This window comes from Thamnophis elegans, chromosome 11 (genome assembly GCF_009769535.1).
Source record: "Thamnophis elegans isolate rThaEle1 chromosome 11, rThaEle1.pri, whole genome shotgun sequence".
Lineage (NCBI taxonomy): Eukaryota > Metazoa > Chordata > Lepidosauria > Squamata > Colubridae > Thamnophis > Thamnophis elegans.
This window is the reverse complement of record NC_045551.1, coordinates 11261562-11286595: the sequence shown is the minus strand read 5'-3', so window position 1 is coordinate 11286595 and position 25034 is coordinate 11261562. Positions and strand designations below refer to the sequence as shown.

Genomic DNA, 25034 nt, shown 5'->3' with positions numbered 1-25034 from the left:
GCAATAGCAATAGCAGTTAGACTATATACCGCTTCATAGGGCTTTCAGCCCTCTCTAAGTGGTTTACAGAGTCAGCATATTGCCCCAACAACAATCCGGGTCCTCATTTTACCCACCTCGGAAGGATGGAAGGCTGAGTCAACCCTGAGCCGGTGAGATTTGAACAGCCGAACTGCAGAACTGCAGTCAGCTGAAGTAGCCTGCAGTGCTGCATTTAACCACTGCACCACCTCGGCTCAGTGAAGGAAGGAAGATCTTTGGAATTAAGTAAGAAGCCTTCTACATCGAGTATCTTGTGTGTGAAAGTCCCAGTGCTAAGAGAGAGATCAGATAGCATATTGCGAAGGCTGTTTGCTAGGATGTGGAATAAGTAGAATTGAAATTTCCATGCCTTTGTATTATTTAACTTGCCAGTTTATACATGAAGTGTGTTGAGGCTTTATTTTCACTTAAATGGAACAGTTCAAACGCATGGCTGAGGCTGTAAAATTGATACAGAAAAAAAAAGCTTGCTAAGCCAAAAAGGCTTTGTCTCTATATTTAGGAGATATGCAAATATATGTAAGTCCTCTTTATTTTAGAAATCATTTAGTACAATAAGAATTAACTTTAATAAGCAGAGGGCATTTGAGAAGAATACGTTCCTGCTGCAAACAATAATACAGAGAGGTTGCCTTTCATGATTCTACCTCACTGGTGAAGGAAGTAAAATATCAACATGTCAGAGTCAATATAGAAATACACCCAAGCCTTTTAATTAGCCAGAGGAAATTACTTCTATCACATTAGCTCTTAACCTTGACTGTGCTCTTTGTTGGATGATGGCATGGTTTAGTATATTCTTATTTCCCTTTGGGGTGAGGCACTGGGAACAATAAGGCAAATTTAGTTCATAAGGAAAGAAACCCATCTAGGGTAACTGTTCTAAACCTCCTCCTCCGTCCCGTAACGAAAGCCGAGACAAGCTTAACTGGATGTACTTTAATAGCAAGAAACCAAAACCTCGTTGCTGAAAGCCAAGCATAACAAACACATAAGGACCTTGGCAGCAATCCAGCCTGCCAAGCTAGTTACAAAAGTCCTCTTTAGTCAATGCATTGACTTCTGCAGAGGAGCGTGTGCACAACAGTCTTTTTATAGTCTGGAGAGGAGCCTAATGACCACCAGCTGAGTGCAATTACCTCCTGTACTTGCATAACTGTTCCTGAAGCCTATTAGCTCGTCGATTCCGGGCATCCAGGAACAACTCACTGCTAGCTTCTGGATCACTCTCCCTTGTCTCCTCCCCACTGGTCCAAGGCTCAGGCCACCTGGTGCCCAACCAGTCTCTCTGCACCCTGCTCAGAGTCGGAACCCTGTCCAGAGTCCTCCACATCCTCCAGAGCCAGCTCATAGGACCCTCGCTGTCGGAGTCTGGTGGCAGCTCCAACGGCTCCTGCTGGGCCACAACAGGTAACTAACATCAATATGGATAGGGATGAGATTTTTTGGAAGCCTTTGAAGCTCTTGCTGGCATCATAAGGCTGTGATAGCAGCCTTGGCTTCAACTGGAGTGAATGCAATGAAACATGGAGTAAAGGGATAGGAAGGAACTTTCCACTCTGTTTCTTAAGTACTGTAGCAATCCTATGCCCATTTGCTTAGTAGTAAAGTCTAGTGGTAAACTCAATGGACATTGCTTAGACTAACAGACATATTATTATACTTATAGCCCTACCTCTGTTCCAATAATAACAATAGGTTTCTCAGTATTCTTTATATACAGGTAATAACTTGCTTGGAAACCAAACAGCTGTTTTGTTGTAGCAACCCGATTTGCCAAAATCAGGTTGTGAAGCTTGTTGTTACTGTATAATTAGTAGATAGCTGTACTACTGCCCTTAAAAGGAAGAAACCAGAAACTGAACTCCCACGTCTTTGCTTTCATAATGCATCTAGCCTTGGGACTTCTGCAGCAAGCATGGATTGAGTAAAATGGACTTAACGGTCCACTCCGCACAATTATTCCAAACTCTCCAGAATATTGGATGGTAGAAAGGGGGACTTAGCCCATTTTGACATGCTAATCTTCTATGCATAAAAGGTGTACTTGTAAGAACACTTATCCATCATGTGAGTGCCACAAGCATCTCAAACATTGAACCGTTCACTGAGAATATCAAGCCACTCATCGGAGAATTCCCTTTGGGAACAAACAACAAAAAAATATATTGAATGAATGGGGCCACTGTTCCTTGCCGCCAATAAGGGATAGCAGTTCTCCAGCCAGCCTATGTGAAACAAGAGAGATGCCTCAAACATGTCACAATGTAAAAGATTGTATGATTTGTGGAATGATCAGGGACATGATCCTTAGATTCATAGATCATGATTTAAATTACTTATATGTAGAGCTTCTGGCAGATGATGGGCTAGCAATAGCAATAGCAATAGCAGTTAGACTTATATACGCTTCATAGGGCTTTCAGCCCTCTCTAAGCGGTTTACAAAGTCAGCATATTGCCCACATAGTCTGGGTCCTCATTTCACCCACCTCGAAGAATGGAAGGCTGAGTCAACCTTGAGCCGGTGAGTTAGAATCGCTGAACTGCAGATAACAGTCAGCTGAAGTGGCCTGCAGTACTGCACCCTAACCACTGCGCCACCTCGGCCCACTGCGCTACACCTCACAAGAATCAGGACTCAGGAAGAACATGTTTGGAAAACAAACAAATGACTCAGCTTATCCAAATGTCTTTAAAGTAAATCTGGAAGGGGAGGGAGACCAATCTTTAGGACCTAATCCCAAGCATAAATCTCAAAATATTGTGTAGTGAGAAAGAAGAGGAACCCATATAGAAAGCAGGAGACCTAGGAAGCAATGCAGGGTCATCAAGAAGGAGTCAGATGCTTATACACTAATGCTAACAAGATCAAGGGAACTCATCACATTTGCAGATGATACCAAGTGGGAGGAATAGCCTCAAGATAGCTTCAAGATACAGAAGGATCTTGACAGCTTGAACACTGGGTCTTATCCAACAAGGGCAATTCAGTGGTGAGAAAAGTAAGGTCTTGGCAAGAAAAACCAAATGCACAGGTATAGAAAGGGGGTACATAACTAAACAGTTGTGTCTGTGAAAGGGATCTAGAGGTCCTGATGGACCATTTAAAAATGAGTCAGCAGTCTGCTGCAGCTGTCGAAAAAACCAATGCAGGTCTAGGCTGTTTCAAGGATAGCACCAGAGGTGGTTCCTACCAGTTTGCACCTATTCGGTAGAACCGGTTCGTCAAATTTACCGAACCTGTTAGAAGAGGTTCCACCAGTGGACCCGGAAAGCAGGCCACACCTACAGAAGAGGTTCCAAAATGTTTTGAAACCCACCACCCTCTCAATCTCTCTCTCTCTCTCTCTCTCCTCTATCTCTATCTCACAGACTCACATAGAGAGAGAAGAGAAATGAAGAAAAGAAGAAAAAAAAAGAAAAAAAGAAAGAAAAAGTTAGAGAGAGATGAAAGAAAGAAAAAAAGGAAAAGGGACAGAGAGACAAAAGAAGGAAAGAGAGAGAGAGAACGAGAGAGAGAGAGAGAAAGGAAGAAGGAAATAAAGAAAAAAAGAAAGAAAAAGTGAGTGAGATGAAAGGAAAAAAGGAAAACAGAGGACAGAGAGACAAAAGGAAGGAAAGAGAGAGAGAGAAAGAAGAAGAGAGAGAGAGAAAGGACGAAAGAAAAAAAGAAAAGAAAAAAAAAAAGAAGTGAGAGAGATGTAAGAAAAAAAGAAAAGGGGACAGAGAGACAAAGGAAGGAAGAGGAGAGAGAGCGAAGAGAGAGGGGGGGAGATGGAGAGAGAAAGGAAGAAAGAAAATAAAGAAAAAGAAAAAAGACAAGAAAAATGAGAGAGAGAGAAAAAAAAAGGAAAAAGGGACAGAGAGACAAAGAAGGAGAGAGAGAGAGAGAGATAGAGAGAGAGAGAGAGAGACAGAGACAGAGACAGGACAGAGCAAGACAAGACAGAGACAGAGAGACAGAGAGAGAACACATGGCCGGCAAGCCACTCCCACAAAGGAGGCCACACCCACAGAGTAGTTCGAAATTTTTTGAAACCCCAACCACTGGATAGCCCAAGATCACAGGAAATATCTCTCTATACTGCATCAATGAACCCACATTTGGAATATTTCTTCCAGTTCTGGTCACCACCATATAAACATGATGCTGAGGCCCTAGAAAGCCTGCAGTGAAGAGCAACAAAGATGATAAGGGGGTTCCAGGGTAAATCCTATGATGAGCAGTTAATGGAACTGGGTATGTCTAGTCTAAGAAAGAGAAAGACTAGGGGTGACATGATAGCTGTTTTCCAACACTTGAGGGGTTGTCACAAAGAACAGGAGGAGAACCCATAATCCAAAGCACCTGAAGGTAGGGCAAGGAGTAATGGATGAAAGATCATCAAAGAGAGTTCCAACCTGACAGGAGAAATTATCAGTGCAGTGGCTTGCCTTCCGAAATTATAGATGTGCTCCCCACTGGATGTTTTCATGAAAAGACTGGACTGCCATTGTCTGAATGATATATAAGTCTTCTGCTTGAAGATGGTTGGACTAGAAGACCTTCTAGGTCCCTTCCAACCTGTTATCTTCCTCTGCAAAAAGGGAAGAGGCAGACTTCTGGAAAATGTTAGCAGGAAGATGCTGTTCTGGACATGCCTCTTCTGCTTCACTCCCTTTGGACAATTTATTTAGCAAGATGAAATTGCCTTGGGTTAGGAAGGAGTGATCTCTCAAGGACTCTTCTCATCCTTATTAAGCTTACTATTTGAAATGAGAAATGTGAAACAGCACTTTTCTCCTATTGTTTAAATAGCCTTCTCCTCGAAGCAAAAGTAGAAAAACACATTGGATAACAGCCCTCCTGCTCTTTTGGGAAAAAGAAGAGAGAGAGCGGGGAGGGGCAGAGATGGGTTTCTGCCAGTTCTAACCTCTTCTATAGAGGAGGTTCACAAATCTACCGTGCCATGTAGAACCGGTTCCAGCTCCCTCCCTCACCCGTCTGCACCACGTTTGCCCCGCCCACTTCCCACTGATTGGCTGGCTCACCAATTGCCACGCCACCCTAAGAGTCCTATCTAACCTTAAAGTCTTAAAGCTGTCAAGTTTGAACATCCCTGGGGTTTTTCCTAAAGGGTTAGGGTGTGCAAGGGTCTGTAACTTGGCAGCTTTAAGACTTGCACACTTCAGTGCCAGAGTTCCTGAGCCAACATGAACTGGAGGAGGAATTCTGGGAGTTGAATTCCACAAGTCTTAAAGCTGTCAAGTTTGAAAACCCCTGGCGTATTTTTCTAAAGGGTTAGGGGTGCAAGGGTCTTGTAACTTGGGAGCTTTAAGACTTGCACACTTCAGTGCCAGAGTTCCTGAGCCAACATGACTGGAGGAGGAATTCTGGGAGTTGAAGTCCACAAGTCTTAAAGCTGTCAAGTTTGAACACCCCTGGGAGTTTTTTTTCTAAAGGGTTAGGGGTGCAAGGGGTCTTGTAACTTGACAGCTTAAGACTTGCGTGCTTCAATGCCAGAGTTTCTGAGCCAACATTTTGGTTGCTAAGCAAGAGCGTTGTTAAGTGAGTTTCACCACATTTTATAAGTTGCCCACGCCCACCCAGTCGCACCGACTGCCAAGCCACTCCCATTCAGTCACATGGCTGGCAAACCACTCCCACAAAGCAGGCCACACCTATTGAAGAGGTTCTAAAAAAATGCAACCCACCACTGCAGGAGGGAGGGAGAGAGAAAGAGAGAGAGAGGGAAGGAGGGAGAAAGGGAGGGGAGGGCACTGTATTACTTAACTGAAGAATGGCAAGAAATTATCCACAAGCGAAGTGTTCAGTCCTGCGCTTGACCTAAGCTTATCATACCAAATGCCATGAGTTGGCCATGCAGTTACTGCAAGTTCTAAAACAAAAACAAACTAAGGAAAATGCATCCCAGATCTGAGTGGTCTTCTGAAACCAAAAGGTGTGCTACTTCCCATGGCATCTCTACAGGAAGCTAGAACATGTAGGACTCTTCCAAAAATGCCTGTTCAGTCTTAGTACCTCTGACCCACTGAGTAATCCTTGCTGATTATCAGAAATACAGGGACAGATTATAAGTGGATTTGATGCAGTGGTGGGTTTCAAAAATTGTTTGAACCTACTCTGTGGGTGTGGCCTCCTTTGTGGGAGTGGCTTGCCACCCATGTGACTGGATGGGAGTGGCTTGCCGCCCATGTGACCGGATATGAAGATGCCGACGACACTTGTCAGAACCACCTTAGATTACCTCACACACAGCACTGGCATGCATAAGGATATGATGTAAACTTGTTTTTTAAAAGGCATCTTTGGTTTGCGTTAAAACAACTTCAACACACGCAATGTTCTGATTGCACCACAAACGCAGTAGTCATCCCTTACCTTTCACAGAGGCACTGAGTTTTATAAATATGAGCATGATAGTGTAGAATAATCATATCCAAGGACCAAGTGGTGGGTTTCAAAATTTTTTGGAGCCTCTTCTGTAGGTGTGGCCTGCTTTCCGGGTCCACTGGTGGAACCTCTTCTAACCGGTTCGGTAGATTTGACGAACCGGTTCTACCGAATAGGTGCGAAATGGTAGGAACCCACCTCTGATTTGATGCTTTTAAAAGTTGGAATAAAAATCCTTTGTTCTTCTACAACTGTTCTATCATAGATATTTATGATTCATTTATTTATTACATGTCATATTACTGTAATCTACAGGGTTTCTTGGTGATTAACAATTAAAGAGAGATAATGATTATAATGTCCACAAAACAAACTAATTAAGTTAATAAAAATTAAAAATGAAGCAACAACAATTAAAACAATAAACATCCTATCCTCCAGAAGGGACTCTGTTTTCATTAGTTTCTGGAAGATGTTCAAAAAACTGCTAGTCTAATTTCTAAAGGGAGTTATTCCACGGGACTGAGGCCATAACTAAAAAAAAAAACAGCATTTCTGTGTTTTTACACCCAATTGCTTCCTGAAATGGGAAATACTAGCAGTTTTTCCTGGGAAGAAATGAATCAGAGAGATTGATTTTGGGAAAAGGTGTTTTGGCTAGTAACTGCATGTAGGACTTTATAGATGAAAGCATTTGGATTGTATCCAAAAACGCACTGGCAACTAATGCAAGTTTCACAGGTCATGGCAACAAGTGCCAGTTAGCAAGCAGGTTAACAAGCATTTTGCACCAGCTACGATATTCAAGTGGTTTCAAAGACAACTAGATTATCTTGATGGTAAGATCCAGTGACTTGCTGCAAATATGATTAGAGATTGCTGGAAGTTGTGGGAATCATGGATCGCTGCTCTTTCCTCTGGTCACCTGCCAGCATCTCCTGAAGTCCTTGTTATTGCCATGGCTTGCACTCTTGATTAACATTTGTTTCTGGCTTCCTTTCCTACCCTCCATCTCTCCCCTCCTCTGGTTTTGCTAGCCACTTCTTTCCAGACTTTCAATAAAGTAGAACAGAGAAGAGCAAAGCCGTCAGCCCTTTGAGATAGGCTAGGTCAAGAAATAGTTGCAAGTCATACTAAACAAATCCATGATGGATTATTGGAGTTACCTGCTTCCTTCTATCCCTAGAGTATTAAACCCTTGTCCAAGTCTCTCCTTAATGGCTCACTTCTTCCTTCCACCACCTAATGACACCTTCATACACAAGGTCAGCTTGATTCTTTTTTAAACAAGAGTAGAAATTTACTATTTTATGTAGAAAAGAAGAAGGGTGTAATAATAGTATTTACATATTTTATTGACAGTATTTGAGAACAGCAGGCTCCACTATTTTATTGGGGGAAGAATTGGGCATATTTGCATAATTCTGCATTAGTAATTTTTATGCTCCTTTAAATCTGTCTGTCTGTCTGTCTGTCTGTCTGTCTAGCTAGCTAGCTTTCTAGCTTTCTAGCTTTCTAGCTTTCTAGCTATCTAGCTATTTTTGTCTCTGTCTCTGTCTCTGTCTCTGTCTCTGTCTCTGTCTCTGTCTCTATCTCTATCTCTATCTCTATCATCTTATCTCTATATCTATCTATCTATCTATCTATCTTCTATCTCTATCTATATATCTATCTATTATACTCTATCTATCTATCATCTATCATCTCTTCTCTATCTCTTTCTCTATATCTATATCTACTTATATCTATATCCATCCATCCATCCATCCATCCATCATCCATCTCTATTCTCTTTCTCTTTCTCTTTCTCTCTTTCTCTCTATCTAATCTCTCTATATCTATCTATATCTATATCTATATCTATATCTATATCTATATCATATCTATATCTATATCTATATCCTATATCTATCTATATCTATATCTATATCTATATCTATATCTATATCTATATCTATATCTATACTATATCTATATCCTATCTTATATATCTATCTATATTAATATATATATCTATCTATCTATCTATCTATCTATCTATCTATCTATCTATCTATCTACTCATCATGTTCTAAAATGACAAAGGCTTGAAATTTGCTAAGGGGTCCTTTGAGGTCCACATTTATCCATTATCTTACATTCTAACGTACCTGCTGAACAATCCCGTCCTTGGTAACCTTCCTCGCAAGAGCACAGGCCTTCTGGCAGAATCCACGCCCACTGCAAGCGTTGAGGCACCTCAACTGCCGCAGTCTTCCCCTACGTAGCCCTCTTGGCAGATGCAAGTCCCATTGGCACAGACTCCCTTCCCTGAGCAGTCCTCCGGGCATCTGAGCTCGTTACAGTCTCTCCGGCAAAGCCTTCTTCACAGATACATTCTCCATCCACGCAGAGTCCCGGGAGCTGCAGTCCGTTGGGCAACGTGCCTCGGAGCAATCCTCCCCACTATAATCGCTGTCGCAAAGACACTGGCCATCAATGCACACCACCCGGCTAGAACAGCCGAGGGGACAGAGAGGCTCAGAGCAATTCTTCCCAGCCCAGCCTTCATCGCAGATGCACCCACAGGTTTCAGGCTAAAGTTACCGTGACTCCCACAATGGGGGATGTAATCCAGCTGCCCTGGAATTGTAAAAACAATTATTAGTGCTATATCCTTGGCACACTTCATACCTTCTTAATAATGAATAAAGACCATATCAACTCAGCTCAAAGCGGGATATATTGGGGTATCTTCAACAACTGCAATTGATGCCTCTATTAAATTCATAGTCCCTCCTCCCCTTTGCCCCCCCCAATAGCAATAGCAATAGCAGTTAGACTTATATACCGCTTCATAGGGCTTTCAGCCCTCTCTAAGCGGTTTACAGAGTCTAGCATATTGCCCCCAACAACAAGCCGGGTCCTCATTTTACCCACCTCGGAAGGATGGAAGGCTGAGTCAACCCTGAGCCGGTGAGATTTGAACAGCCGAACTGCTGAACTGCAGTCAGCTGAAGTAGCCTGCAGTGCTGCATTTAACCACTGCACCACCTCAGGCTCCCAAAATGTGATTGGCTACTTCTCTCCATTTAGAATCCCCCACAGTGATTCTAATGAAGCGTTGCAGTAAGGAATAAACATGGCAAATAATTCTACATTTTCCTGGCATTAATGGAGGAAGGAGTTTCCTTAATAAAGGCAAGGAATGAGAAAGAAAATGAGAGGATGACAGATGCCTGCAATGATGCTGACCCAGCCATCACTGGACTAAGGCTTTGAGGTTCCTAAGAACATCTGGGTTGATTAGGTAAAGTTGCGAGTCCTGGAAACCATTTAATGAAACATTACAAATAAGTATGGAACACTATTGTCCCTGACAATACTTAGGTGCTAGAGGGTCTTGGGAAATAAAGTTATTCAGATGTTATCATGTCATGCTATGGACCTTCCAGAATATTTCCCAAACTCCATGGAATTTAAAACACAGCATCTGCAAAGGCCACAAAGCAAGAAGGGTTTCAAGTGCTGCATAAATACTTTGCAGATTGCGCATGCTCTGATCTCTTTCTCTATCTCACCCTCCCTCCCTCCCTCCCCCAATAAATAGTTGAAAGTTTTAATGCAACAGAGGTGTAAGCTAGACAGGTTTATAATCTGAGCTTGGAGCATCATAAAGAGAAAGTAGATAACAGAAAAGCCTTAAAAATATCAAAACATGCTCTGCCATATATACCATATATCAGTGGTGGGCTTCAAATAATTTAACAACCGGTTCTCTGCCCTAATGACCATCTGGGTAGGTCGGGGCTTGGTGGTCATGTGACTGGGTGGGTGTGGCCAACTCAAGGTCACTCAGGTCGATGGACACTTCGCCTTAGCTGTTACAATCTAATAAGGGTTAACCGGAGAGGCAGTTTCTGTAAGCAGGTCAATAAAGATTAGCTGGAAACAACACCAGAATGTTTCCTTCCTGCCTTCCTTACAGGAGTAGCCCTGTAAAGTGGGAAAAAAAACTAATAAGATTTCTTCCAACAACCGGTTCTCCGAACTCCTTAGAAAGTTACCCCACCGGTTCGAACTGGCTGAATCCCACCACTGCTGTATATATTATCTACTTTCTCTTTGTGATACTCCAAGATTAAGTATTACCTGGGCTAAAATATAAACCTGTCTAGCTTACAACTCTGTTGCATTAAAACTTTCAACTATTTATTGGGGGAGGGAGGGAGGGAGGGAGGGAGCGGGAGAGGGAGAGGGAGAGAGGAGAGAGGAGAGAGAGAGAGAGAGAGAGAGAGAGAGATCAGAGCATGAGCAATCTGCAAAGTATTTTGCAACACTTGAAACCCCTTCTTGCTTTGTGGCCTTTGCAGATGCTGTGTTTTAAATTCCATGGAGTTTGGGAAATGTTCTGAAACTATTTATTGAAAGTTTTTCCTCCTGGTATTAATTTTCCGAGCATATCTCACAGTTTTTCTTTGTTTGAGCAGCATCATCTCGGGTGCTAAGAAGCCCAAGAAATGTGATTCATCATGATGTTTGTGTTCTTCGAATGGAATCCAGGTGGCCTAGAAACTCCATATCCAGCGGGTGTTTCGGCCACCAGATGGTCACTCGTGGGCACACTGAATAGCATCCATCAGAGGGAAAAGTGGCCCCGAGACATGCAATTACAGGCCACTTAATGTCCTGGTGTTTGCAGGATGGCAACATTTAACAGTGCTGCTGCATCAAATAAATGGGAAAAGAGAAGTTAAGGAATTGGCTACAGGGAGATTGGGAAAATCCTGGCGGGTGAAAAGTATTTCTTCTACACCAAAAGCCAAAGAGATTTTTCCCCGTTCCCAGCAAACTGCAGCTCTGTTAAATCCAATCCACAGTTGTGATAACAGAGGTTCCTCCTCCAAAACCATATATTGGTGGTATTAATATCAAGTTTATACGTGATAATTTGGGATGGGGGTGGAAGGGGGTGGCAGTAAAATGTATACAGATAGTCCTCGACTTATGACCACGATTGAGCCCAAAATTTAGGTTGCCAAGTGAGAAATTTGTTAAATGAGTTCCCCCCCCACCCATTTTACAACTTTTCTTCCACATTGGTTAAGCCAATCAGTGCAATTGTTAAATTAGTAACATGGTTGGGAAGTGAATCTGGTTTCCCCCTTGAGTTTGCTCGTCGGAAGTTGCGAAAGGTCACATGACTCCCCGGGGCACTGCAAAAGGTCGTAGGTATAAGCCAAGTTGTCAAGCATCTGAATGTAAATCACGTGACCACGGGGATGCTGCAATCGTCATAAGGGTGGAAAATGGTCATAAGTCACTTTCTTCAGTGCCATTGCAACTCTGTATGGGCACTGAACAAACGGTTGTAAGTCGAGAACTACCTGTATTTTTGAGATTTTATTATGAATACTATCCCCCCAGTCTCCCGAGGTGTGGGAGATCTTTTAGTAAAATTGCAATTGTTTTCCTTCTAACTTTGGATAGCTATAGATCAATTGTCACTCTTAATGGATACTGTCAGCCTCTGTTTTGCTGCTTGCTTTCGGCTGCCATTGAAACGGGGAGGGGGGGCATGGTATTTGGGTGGGGAAGTATTCAGTACAGGAGTGACTTGTTAAAGGGGAGTTTGTTCTCACCATCTACTCGCTATGCTGCAGATAAGGATTTGCCGCCAAAGCCAACTGTCCGGCATACCAACCTGATGATGCTTTTTGAAGATGTCTCCCACATGACACCTGAGGGATGTGCTGGATTGGACCATGGGATGGGGTTACCAAGGGGAGGGGGTTGGGTCACCTATTGATATCTATGATTACGCACGCTTTTGCCTAGATCTTGCTTTGCTTAGCTGCTATCTACTCACGACCAGTAAAAGTACTCTTAATTCTGCAAAATGGAGTTGAGTGGTTTCTTTCTTGGTTACTGAGGGAGGCCGCCTTGACAGATACTTTGCATAAGTACTCCATCAGAACAAACTTGTACTTTGGGGGGGGAGTTATCAAAGGTTTCATTAAAATCCTCCATCTTCCCCCCCCCCAAATTTAGGCTCAAATCTAAATCCTCAATCCCATACTTAATCAAGATTAAAACTATCCCCAAACATTTAGAATAAATCCCAAGTAGACAAGTCTCTGGTTCTGCGGTGGCCCACCATGATCTTTTGTGTAACCTGTTGAGCCTTAAGGAGGTCCTCCCACTTTTTACTGCCAGCAGGAAAAGAACATCTGAAAGAATTTTACATAGAAAAAGGGGGGAAAAAACATGAAAGCATCCTAATATGTTTTTGGATAGATTTTTAAGCTGAGTTTGCACACTCTCTAATATTTCAAAGAACATCCTCCTTCTAAGAACCATTGCTGGAGCAATCCATTCTTATGCACAGCATATTCATTGTCATTCCAATGGCTTAACTCTACTCAGCATGCATATCCTGGTCTGTATGTACAATCTCACTATAAACATTTAATGATGCAATGTCCAATTTTGCAATGGAAATGCTGTCTATATTATTAAAGCGTTTTTTTTTGGTTTATGTATTTATTTCAATTTCTATGGTCGCTCTTCTAACCAACGTGATTCTGGCAACTACTCAAGACTTAGAGCCTAAGGGTTTTATTGCACCTGTACAGTCTTTGTGTATTACATAATGCCTACCACATAAGAATCCTATGGCACAGTGGTTAGAATGAAGTATTGCAAGCTAATTCTGCTGACTGCCAGGAGTTTGATTCTCAAGGTTGACTCAGCCTTCCATCCTTCCAAGATTGGTAAAATGAGGAGCCAGATTGTGGGGGTAATATGCTGACACTGTAAGATGTTCAGAGAAGGCTGTAAAGCACTATGGAGCGGTATATAAATCTAAGTGCTAATGCTATAATGTCATCATTAAACAGCAGTAATACTCTGCAAAATAATAAAAAAATGTACTTCTTCTTCATACTTTCAAAACAGTGGTGGGATTCAGCCAGTTCGCACCTATTCGGGAGAACCAGTTGGTAACTTTCTAAGCAGTTCGGAGAACCGGTTGTTAGAAGAAATCTCATTTTGTTTTTTTTCCACTTTACAGGGCTAATCCTATAAGGAAGGCAGGAAGGAAACATTCTGTGTTGTTTCTAGCCTAATCTTTATTGCCCTGCTTACAGAAAATGCCTCTCCTGTTAACCCTTATTACATTCTAACAGCTAAGGTGAAGTGCCCATCAACGTGAGTGATGTTGAGTTGGCCATGCCCACCTAGTATCAGGACCACCAAGCCCCACCTACTCTGCTGGTCATTAGGGCAGAGAACCGGTTGTTAAATTATTTGAATCCCACCACTGTTTCAAAACCACCATTTACTATTTGGTATATATCTATGAGCGCATAAAAGTGAAACTATTGCAAATGGTAACTTTCAACAAAATTGGAAAAGTCATTTGCCAAAGATAGGTAGAAGAATTGTCCTTAAAAGAGATGGAACATACTGCCAAACTGTGAGCACATCTTGATTTATCAGACTCCCCAGGGTTTCTAATCTGAGAATTTGCACAATTGAAATGCTACTCATGGCAAATGGCTTCCTGCTGCTCAATCAATTCTGGCAAGCAGCAAGAATCTACCTGTGATAAAGAAAAGATGCAATGGTTGGATCCAGCTTCTCAACTTTGTATTACATGGTGAGACGGAGAGAAAAAAAAGGTTGACAGCTGATGACATAGGACAGTATTGTGTCATCCCTTAACAAATATTCTCCTCCCACGTGGAAGGAAGGAGAAGATGCTGTGTGGGAAGGAAACATACATTATCCCCCTTTCTTCTTCCTAACAGGTTCACAACTAAATACTGCTGATTCCTTTACTGTACTATGTGTTTTGGGGGTGAAGTGTAAGTGGATGGAGAGAAAGGAGTCTCTTTTATCTCCTTCTTCCTAATCCCAGTACATCAGTGGTGGGTTTCAAATAATTTACCAGCCAGTTCTCTGCCCTAATGACCAGCTGGGTAGGTGGGGCTCGGTGGTCATGTGATCATGTGATCATGGCCAAGTCAATGTCACTCAGGTCGATGGGCGCTTCGCCTTAGTTGTTACAATGGTAATGAGGGTTAACCGGAGAGGACAGTTTCTGTAAGCAGGGCAATAAAGATGAGGCTAGAAACAACACCAGAATGTTTCCTTCCTGCCTTCCTTACAGGATTAGCCCTATAAAGTGGGAAAAAACAAAAGGAGGTTTCTTCCAACAACTGGTTCTTAGAACTGCTTAGAAAGTTACCAACCAGTTCTCCCGAATAGGTGCGAACTGGCTGAATCCCACCACTGCACTGCATACTGAACAATAGAGAACAGTTTTAATAGAACTTCCTTATCGGGGTTGCAAAAATTCAAAACTCTGGATGACATTAGATAGTAGGGAAACTATCTTTGTTGTTACTTTTTAGTTGTCACCTACATTTTTGTAGTCCATATTCAGTAGGATGAGCCCTAATCTCTTGGTGCACCCTCTCTTCCTCAATATCCATCTGCAGGTAAGTAGTCCTCGTATCTTGCTTTTGTGGTACAATTGCCTCTCCCCACAATTTTCCTTCTTTCTTTCTGCTGTCAGCTATTTTTTTTTTTACCTTTCATTTTCATAGTTCAATTACTCCAATATTTCTGTGGACTTCAAGGTTAATTGATCTTTGAGTGATTTGTTTTACAATCTAATTTTCTTAAATCTTTTTTTCTCCTCACAAACACATCCCTGTGTACCAGGAATCCTCTGGAATTGCAAAACTGCTATCTTGTTTTTCTTCCCTACTACAAGGAAGTTTCTTCACTCCCATTATAGAACTTTCTCCCTTGCTTGCTTTAATGCTCTACCATTGGTAGCCCTGGAAGGAAAGCATAAAACATCTCCATTCAGAAAAAAATTGTCAGTGTGAAATTCGAACAGCAGAGTCTCTAGCTGAGACATTTCGACACTGGCTTTTCAAAGGTAGTCCATACTTTCACCTAATAACTCCCCTTGCATTTTATACACTTTATAGATTACATTCAGTTGTTTTTTTTTAAATTTGATTTGCTTTAAATATTTTTTTCCTGGATAATCTGAATTTATATTAAAAAGAAACTAAATCTCCACAAATTTGAGTCCTGTTTAGCTTTTGAAGGAACAAATGGGGTTTGAAATAGAAGATTGCAACATAAACAACTCAATTAAAACACTAGTTTTTTTTTCTTATCAATCACTTCCTGGTAAGGAAAATAACTCCAAGGACTTCATTAAAGGCCTTGCTCTGAATGTGTCTATATTTTGAGCCTATATTTTGAGATGACAGGCATTTTCAGTGGTGGTTCCATATTGTGAAATGTCCTCTTAGGAAAGTTCACTTAGTCTTCCCTTCTTGCTCTTTCAGGGCCCAACCAAACCATATTTATTCATTCAAATGTTTTAATATATGTGCCTCCACATCAGTGGTGGGATTCAGCCAGTTCGCACCTATTCGGTTGGTAACTTTCTAAGTAGTTCAGAGAACTGGTTGTTGGAAGAAATCTTATTTTGTTTTTTCCCATTTTACAGGGCTAATCCTGTAAGGAAGGCAGGAAGGAAACATTCTGGTGTTGTTTCTAGCCTAATCTTTATTTCCCTGCTTACAGAAACTGCCTCTCCGTTAACCCTTATTACCATTGTAACAACTAAGTCGAAGCACCCATCGACCTGAGTGACATTGACTTGGCCATGCCCACATGATCACATGACCACCGAGCCCCGCCTACCCAGCTGGTCATTATGGCAGAGAACTGGTTGGTAAATTATTTGAATCCCATCACTGGTACACATTGTGTCAGTTATAAATTAACACTCTGGGGCTATATTTTTGAATGATAGTTTTAGATATCTTTGTTTATCGACTTTTACTGGTTTTTTTTTTTTAGTCTTTTAAAGAGTTGTGTTTTTGCATTTGCCATTCATACTAATGTGCATATAAAATGATTTTATAGATCTTACACTTTGATTGTTAAGTTCAGGCTATAGCTATGTATATGATTGATTGGAGCCAGCTCAGTTGTACCGCTACTCCTCATGGGGAAAATTAAACAAATGTAATAGAACTGGAAATATAACTTCTCTTTTGTTGGTTTTCCCTGCCAACCTCCTATTGCCCAGAGGCCTTTGCCTGTAGATAAATATTCCTGAGTGTTCAGTTTGGGATTCCTAAATTTAACCCTTTAAGATCAATGCAGGTTTGGGAGGAGATGGGTCTCTGGAGTATCTCACCCATTGTTGCCTCCCTTTTGAGCTACCCTTTCTAAATATAGGAAGGATAGCTCTATAGTCATATTGCATAGATGCTCTCTTCAGGCAGAGTGTGTTCCTACCAGTTCGCACCTATTCGGTAGAACCGGTTCGTCAAATCTACTGAACCGGTTAGAAGAAGTTCCACCAGTGGATCCAGAAAGCAGGCCACACCTACAGAACCTTCAGGATATTACTATAAATTACTAAGAGGCTTGATCAGCCCAGGTTCTTCACTCCATCTCCATTTCCCCTGTGTTTTCAGTTGAAGTCTTAACCTTCCTTGACCCAGTTACTTTCAGGTATATTCTTCTAATATTCTAACAAGAGAGGTACTGTCCGTCCTCTCTTGTCTCAGCTGTGTTCAGTGTCAGAATCACAGCTTCTGCCACATGGCTCATTTTTAGAATCCAGATGTCCATTATTATTCCTTTCTTCCCTCAGTGCACTGGAAAAGACTCAATTTCCCAATCTAAATGAAAGCTGGAAGCATTGAATACGAGAAAATTGCTGGAGTCAATATTTAAAGAGAAACCTTTTAAGGGCATTTACTGATGACCTGGTAATAATATTGGAAGATCCTCTAGAACAGGACTTAAAGTCGCCAAGGTTGAGAAACACTGCTCTAGAAGAAATGGAAAAATTAAAGGATTTAGTGATGTTAGTTGGTTTTAAAATTAACAAACAAAAGAAAAAGATGTTAACAAAGAACGGAAATGGAAAATGAAAGAATTTTTCTTGCTGGGATTAAGGGACAGTCAATTAGAAAAGAGCCATGGAAGTTTATTCTTAAATACAATTACTGCTGCAAGATTATTATACCAGCAAAATGGAAAGACTTTGAAATACACACAAGGGAGGAATGGTTGGTGAAGATGACAGAACTAGCAGAGAGGGCAATGTAAACTTATTTGATTAAAAAAGATCAACAAGTGCATTTATCAGTGATGTGAAACATCTTGGACCTTTTGCTGAAAAAAAGAGAAAATGGAACTTGTGATTTATGGATTTAAAGATTAGAAAGGGTAGCTTATGGGAAAAAAAGGAAATTATGATGTAACCTTAAAGAGAGGGGGTAAAATATAAATGCATTTATACTTTCTGTCAAAAAGAACAGAAGCCACTTTATAAATGTTTCATTTTTGTTTCTTTTCTATTTTCTTTCTTCTTACTCATTTATATGTATATGTGTGTGTGTGTGTGTGTGTGTGTGTGTTGCATTTGTGCTGATAAATAAATAAAGGGATGCAACACAAATGTAACAAAGGCAACAGTAAAAATAATGGCTTTCTGTCTGGATGGTCTCTTGTGATGAGCCGATAGACAGAGAAAGGAAACAGTATACTTCCTCCCATATTTGGGCATACCAGGGATTGTGACACAATACCTACCTACCTACCTACCTACCTATCATCCATCCATCTATCATCCATCCATCCATCCATCCATCCATCCATCCATCCATCCATCCATCCATCTATCTCTATTTCTATTTCTATTTCTATCTCTATCTCTATCTCTATCTCTATCTCTATCTCTATCTCTATCTCTATCTCTATCTCTATCTCCATCTCCATCTCCATCTCCATCTCCATCTCCATCTCCATCTCCATCTCCATCTCCATCTCTATCTCTATATCATCTAAATCTATATATATATCTTCTTTCTTTGATGACATTTTCTCCTATCTAGCATATTTTCTTTTTGGTACTGAGATTCATTATGCCAACAGCTCTTCTCAATAACATCTTAGCACAATGGCCTGCTTTTTATTTGGTTTTGAAGAACAGATTTGTAGAGTTCACCAAGTGAACTATGTCTTTTGAATGACTAAACGGATAGGTTTCCAATGAATTCCACAAAGCTTTGCCATTTGCAATTCAGAAAGAACCCACATGAACAGTTTTGCTTCCATTGAAAAAGTTGTTGCTGTTGATTGCATTTTAGTTTGCATGATGGAATGTCACAGGGATTTTAAATATGTGCCTTCCTTGTTACATTATCACAAATGATGGAAGGCTGTTAGTAATCAGATACATGATTGTGTGTCTCAATGGCACAGATGTGAAAATTGCTGCATTCCTTGGCTCTTTTCAGAAGTTCATTTTCATCACATGAAAGGGGAGAATGAGGCTAGGTTTCCTGCCCATCGTTCACCATTATACACCTATTTTTTACATTTATCCAGGATTTTATATTGCACAGAGAACACATACTCATAGAGGACCCTACTTTTGAGAAGAGCTGCCCATCTATCTTCTCATTTCAATTTAAGGAAGCCACAAAAAAATGAATGCTAGTTTCTGTCTATCCCATCAGATCTGGCAAGATCCCTTCGGAAAACAGTGCCATCCCATTGGACCTGGACAGTGGTGGGATTCAAATAATTTACCAACCAGTTCTCTGCCCTAATGACCAGCTGGATAGGCGGGGATTGGTGGTCATGTGATTATTTATTTATTTATTTATTTATTTATTTAATTTGTATGCCGCCCGCTCTCAAAGAGACTCAGGGCAGCTTACAAGTAAAAAAGGGAGGGGGGGACATACAAAAAAATAAAAAACATTAAAAATTGAACAACATTCATAACTTAGTATGGGGCTGGATACATCAACAGCCCCCGGCCTGCCGGAACAGCCCGGTCTTAGTCGCTTTGCGGAAGGCCGGAAGGGTAGTAAGGGTCCGGATCTCAACGGGAAGATCGTCCATAGGGCCGGAGCAGCAACAGAGAAGGCCCTTCCCCGGGGGGTCGCCAGCTGACATTGACCGGCAGATGGAATCCGGAGGAGGCCTAGTCTGTGCGATCTTATAGGTCTCTGGGAGGTGACTGGCAGGAGGCGATCTCTCATAATGTGGGTGTGGCCAAGTCACTGTCACTCAGGTCGATGGGCACTTCGCCTTAGTTGTTACAATGGTAATAAGGGTTAACTGGAGAGGCAGTTTCTGTAAGCAGGGCAATAAAGATTAGGCTAGAAACAACACCAGAATGTTTCCTTCCTGCCTTCCTTACAGGATTAGCCCTGTAAAGTGGGGAAAAACAAAAGATTTCTTCCAACAACTGGTTCTCCGAACTGCTTAGAAAGTTACCAACCGGTTCTCCCGAATAGGTGCGAACTGGCTGAATCCCACCACTGGACCTTGGAAAAAGTGGCTTTCTGTCACTGAAGAACAGCTTCTCTCTGAGATTTGAATTGCCCTGACTTGGTTGGCTTTCTAGAAGCCTTTAAAAATCTGATTCTTCCTTCAATCTCTAAAGTCAGGATGATTTAGATTTAGATTTATTTTATTTGCATGCCGCCCTTCTCTGGGAGGGACTCACGGCGGCGAACAACTCAAAGGGGGAAAAGGGAAACATAGAACACAATACAAGTAATTAAAATAGCCAAGAATCACACAACCACACAGGTCGAGAGGGGGGAGGGGAACTCATCAACCCCAGGTCCTGCCGGCAAAGCCAGGTTTTGACGGCTTTTCGGAAGGCCTGGAGAGAGGTGAGGGTCCGAATCTCTGCGGGGAGTTCATTCCAGAGGGCCGGAGCTGCCACAGAGAAGGCCCTCCTCCGGGTAGTAGCCAGGTGGCATTGGCTGGTAGACGGAACCCGGAGGAGGCCGACCCTGTGTGATCTAATGGGTCTTTGGGAGGTAATTGGATGATAATGGAGTCCAGCATCTTTGTATTACTTTCGTATGTATGCTTATGTTTTTAATGCTTAGGTAGCGTAAATTAGCACAATGAATGAATGAATGAATGAATGAATGAATGAATGAATGAATGAATGATATCATAGCTAGGTTGAAAAATCTAGAAAACCACTAGATGGCAGTAAAGAGTTTCTGCATCTCTTCCCTGCTTTCTAGTGGTCATCTGGATTTTTTCAGTTCAGGTATAGTAACCATAAGAAAAGGGTAAGATTGAATGAATTCCCTTCACTTGATGCTTTGTATACATAGTTGCATGAGGGAGAAAAGGGCTCTTATTTATACTACTTTCATTTTTTGGAAGCCATAAAGCGGCTTAGTCTCCTTTTATGATGCCACAGAGATGGCAGTATACAACTTGTTATTTTGATTATATTTCCTGTTCTAACTTTGGTTTCCTTAAAATTTGGGAGTAATTGACTCCTTGTTTCAAAATTGTTAGGTTGCTTATGCATCAACATTTTAATGTACTTTCTCAAACTCTGGGGATGATTCTCTTAAACTTTCTTTTTCTCCTTGTCTTTTTAAAATAGAAGCTCACACTTAGGAATAGGAAAGGATTTGGTGAAGTCTTTATTACTTAATTTTGTCACGGGAGATGCAGCCATAGTGCAGATTTTCTTGACGATGTAAACTTTTCCTTAGAATAATCAGGAAATAGCTTTATTTGAGATGGGTTGGGGAAGGCACAGAATGGTAACCATTGGATACTTTCAAGCAATACTTCAGGGGCATTCTCAGAGGAATGATGCCTGCCTATCAACAGCAATTTTGGACAGGGATGCTACCAGAGGCAAACCTCTTCCCACAAACCTTTTGAAGTGAACCTGTACCCTCTGAAAAAAAGGTTCATTAACCTGTGCGCCTAGTAGTAAAAGGAGTGGAACAGAGACAGATAATTATTTTCGTGACCTGACAAATGCGTGCACGACAAAAGTGCACCGACAAAATTGCGCTGAGAAAACCGCGATGTCATAAACGTGCCCACAACAATGCGCCAACAAAACCACGCCCACAAAAGCGTGATTTAAGTTAAGGTAAGGGTTAGGGTTAGGGTTAGGGTTAGGGTTAGGGTTAGGGTTAGGGTTAGGTCAGGGTTAGGTTCAGGGTTAGGTTCAGGGTTAGGTTCAGGGTTAGGGTTAGGGTTAGGGTTAGGTTCAGGGTTAGGTTTAGGGTTAGGTTCAGGGTTAGGTTCAGGGTTAGGTTCAGGGTTAGGGTTAGGTTCAGGGTTAGGTTTAGGGTTAGGTTAGGGTTAGGTTCAGGGTTAGGGTTAGGTTAGGGTTAGGGTTAGGGTTAGGGTTAGGGTTAGGGTTAGGGTTAGGGTTAGGGTTAGGGTTAGGGTTAGGGTTAGGGTTAGGGTTAGTTAGGGTTAGGGTTAGGGGGGTTAGGGTTAGGGTTAGGGTTAGGGTTAGGGTTAGGGTTAGGGTTAGGGTTAGGGTTAGGGTTAGGGTTAGGGTTAGGTTAGGGTTAGGTTCAGGGTTTAGGTTAGGGTTAGGGAGGTTCAGGGTTAGGTTCGGGTTAGGTTCAGGGTTAGGTTCAGGGTTAGGTTCAGGGTTAGGTTCAGGGTTAGGTTCAGGGTTAGGGTTAGGTTCAGGGTTAGGTTTAGGGTTAGGTTCAGGGTTAGGTTTAGGGTTAGGTTCAGGGTTAGGGTTAGGGTTAGGTTCAGGGTTAGGTTCAGGGTTAGGGTTAGGTTCAGGGTTAGGTTTAGGGTTAGGTTTAGGGTTAGGTTCAGGGTTAGGGTTAGGGTTAGGTTAGGGTTAGGGTTAGGGTTAGGGTTAGGGTTAGGGTTAGGGTTAGGGTTAGGGTTAGGGTTAGGGTTAGGGTGAGGGTTAGGTTCAGGGTTAGGTTCAGGGTTAGGTTCAGGGTTAGGTTCAGAGTTAGGTTCAGGGTTAGGTTCAGGGTTAGGTCAGGGTTAGTTCAGGGTTAGGTTCAGGGTTAGGTTCAGGTTCAGGTTCAGGGGTTAGGTTCAGGGTTAGGTTCAGGGTTAGGTTTAGGTTAGGTGCAGGGTTAGTTTAGGGTTAGGTTCAGGTTAGGTTTAGGGTTAGGTTCAGGTTAGGTTTAGGGTTAGGTTTAGCGTTAGTTTAGGGTTACGTTTAGGTTAGGATTAGGGTTAGGATTAGGTTAGGATTAGGGTTAGGATTAGGGTTAGGATTAGGGTTAGGATTAGGGTTAGGGTTATTAGGTTGTTATTAGTTGTTTGTTGAAGGTGCGCTTTTGTCCGGCGCGCTGTTGTCAGCGCACTTCTGCACGCATTGATTGACGTGATTTCGACCTTGTGGTTTCTCGCCGTGGTTTCGTCGGCGCGCTTTTGTCAAGCGCGCATTTGTCAGTGAACCAATTATTTTTTATAGAAAGAAAAAATAAAGTGTAAGGAAAGAACAACAGAGTTGGACACAGTAAAACTTAAACATGAACCTAATCCTACTAGTAAAGAGTAAAGCTAAAAAGAATATCAAGACTGCCAAACGTGAAACTCTGAAATTTGGAAGCAGCAGGAGTATTTGGTGGTTCGAGCTTCAAGCAAATGACTCCAAGTTCATTCTTTCACCTTTGACATTTCTTAGCTGCTAGGAGGACCTCATGGGATTAGTTACTACCTGTGGCTGCATTTTCTTGACAGCAATTGGAGTTGCATTGGTCTCGGAGTATAGACACCTCCCTTTCCAGCATCTCAATCCTGCTCAGCAGCTCCTGTATGTCCCGGGAGGAGGCGGCACACTTGCAAGTCTGTTTGGGAGGTTTATCTTGTGGGTGAAGGTGACCTGGCTCTCACTGTCTGAGGTCTGCTCGGTGTATTCCGTCATCCGGTCATCTTCCGAACTCACCTCTGGGTCAGATGAGGCCTCTAGAGATGAGGAGCAGAGGCTGTCCAGAGGCACATTAATGTTGTATATATGGCTGAAGACCATGGGTTGCTCTTTCATAGGGGATGTGGAGTTGGCAAAGCTGCCTTCTTCATCAGTCACCTGTTTTTTAACTCTCTCTGTCATCACTTCCAGGTGGCATTCAAAGGGTCTGAAGATGGACGCCAACAGCAGTACATTGAGGCTAACCAAAACATTTCTTAGCATCACATTTTCACCATCCGCCCTCATTTTCTTGAGAAGGAGTGGGAACTTCTACACCAGCCTTGGGAAGCAATGTTTTAGGAAGACCTGCAATAAAGCACAGCAACATATTGTTACAAGCAGCTCCTAAGAAAATCTTATGACAAAGATCAAGACAGTGTTTCTATGCATGGGAGTAACATTGCATAAAGTGGAAAGGTACAAGTAAGCCTGCAACAGGGATCCATTTGTAATCCATGCCAGTTGTTAGATCGTCGAGAAGCAGCAGGCACGAGGCGCGAGTGAGTTTTCACCACTTTTTATTGCAAGAGTAAGTGACTGCGCTCTGGCGGCTGGATTGCTGGAGCTCACCTTTTAAGGAGCTCCGGCAGACCAGCTGGCCAATGACAGTAGTTTAAACTTCCGGGGTTTGAGCAACCAATCTCCGATGAGTATGTGAAAACATGTAAATATTAACAACGTACATCCGCACATACAACCCTCCCCTCCTAGAATGAACAATGTCCAATCCCCACCTAAATAGGTGACATAGTCTTTCAGGTAGGTGGGGCGCACCGGTCTCCTACTTGACCTGCATAGATCATTTGTCCTGGGAGCTCGGCCAGTGCGGTCGAGCCTGCTGTTGCTCCGGCTGCCTGGGAAGGAATCTTCTGGAGCTCCTCAGCCCGTGAGTCGAGCTCCGACCTGGTTCCTTCGGCTCACGAGATGCCATTTCTTCGCGGGATGGCTTCGGACGCAAGCTACATGTTTGCGGCTCGGGTTGGACGGTCATCTCTCGATCTCTTGGCTTGGTGGGGCCGGTTCCTGCCCATCTGCTTCCCGGATGGCAGTTGAGCATGCTCCGTGAGGTGGAGATCTGAAGTTCTCCAGGAGATCTGAGCTGGCAGGTGCGGTCCAATCACCCTGGTTCCTCAGTTCAGCATCCCCAGGCAGTGTTGGAGCTGTTCAATGTGCCTCCTCCTGATTCGTCTGTCCTCTAGCTCACTCGGTATGACTTCAGCCCGGTAATGGCCACGATTCGGCCTGCCAGCCAAGTCGGGTACCAGGCGTAGTTGTGGGTGAATGCCTGGTCGTTTATGGTGAACTCCCAGGTTGGTCGAGCGGAATCCAGGAGGTTCTCTGGAAGGTAGTCTGGGTGTATTGATTGAGTCTGGACCTCAGTCTTCTCCCCATCAACAGCTCTGCTGGGTTTTTATTGGTGGTTGCATGGGGGGGTGATATGTTGGGTGAAAGGAATTGGTCGACCTTTTCCTGCCAGCTTCCTCGTCCCATTTGGATGAGGGTTTCTTTTGTGAGCCTCACCATTCGCTCAGCCTGTCCATTGCTCGCTGGATTGAATGTGGCAATGAGAACATGTTGGATCCCTTGCTCTGAGAGGAATGCCTCCATCGTCTTGGCAGTCAGTTGTGGGCCATTGTCGGAGACCAGGGTGTCAGGTAGGTTGTGGGTCATGAAAAGTTTCCAGAGAGCTCTGATGGTGGCTTCTGCCATGGTTGATTGCATGATAACAACCTCTAACCATTTGGAATAAGCATCCACCACAATCAGGAATGTCTGCCCTTCCACTGGTCCCACGAAGTCGATATGGATGTGT

The 25034-nt window shown here is 42.6% G+C and overlaps 1 protein-coding gene across 1 annotated transcript in view; it reads right to left on the bottom strand.

The window, feature by feature from the left end:
* Nucleotides 1–23467, bottom strand: part of TNR (tenascin R) — a 122334-nt gene extending 98867 nt beyond the window's left edge. The window contains 8 exon segments of the mRNA XM_032226715.1: nt 8589–8642; nt 8645–8683; nt 8686–8787; nt 8790–8840; nt 8843–9013; nt 9016–9060; nt 22970–23110; nt 23113–23467. Of these exon segments, the coding sequence (XP_032082606.1) occupies nt 8589–8642; nt 8645–8683; nt 8686–8787; nt 8790–8840; nt 8843–9013; nt 9016–9060; nt 22970–23110; nt 23113–23467 (958 nt within the window).
* Between the last annotated feature and the right edge of the window lie 1567 nt (nt 23468–25034).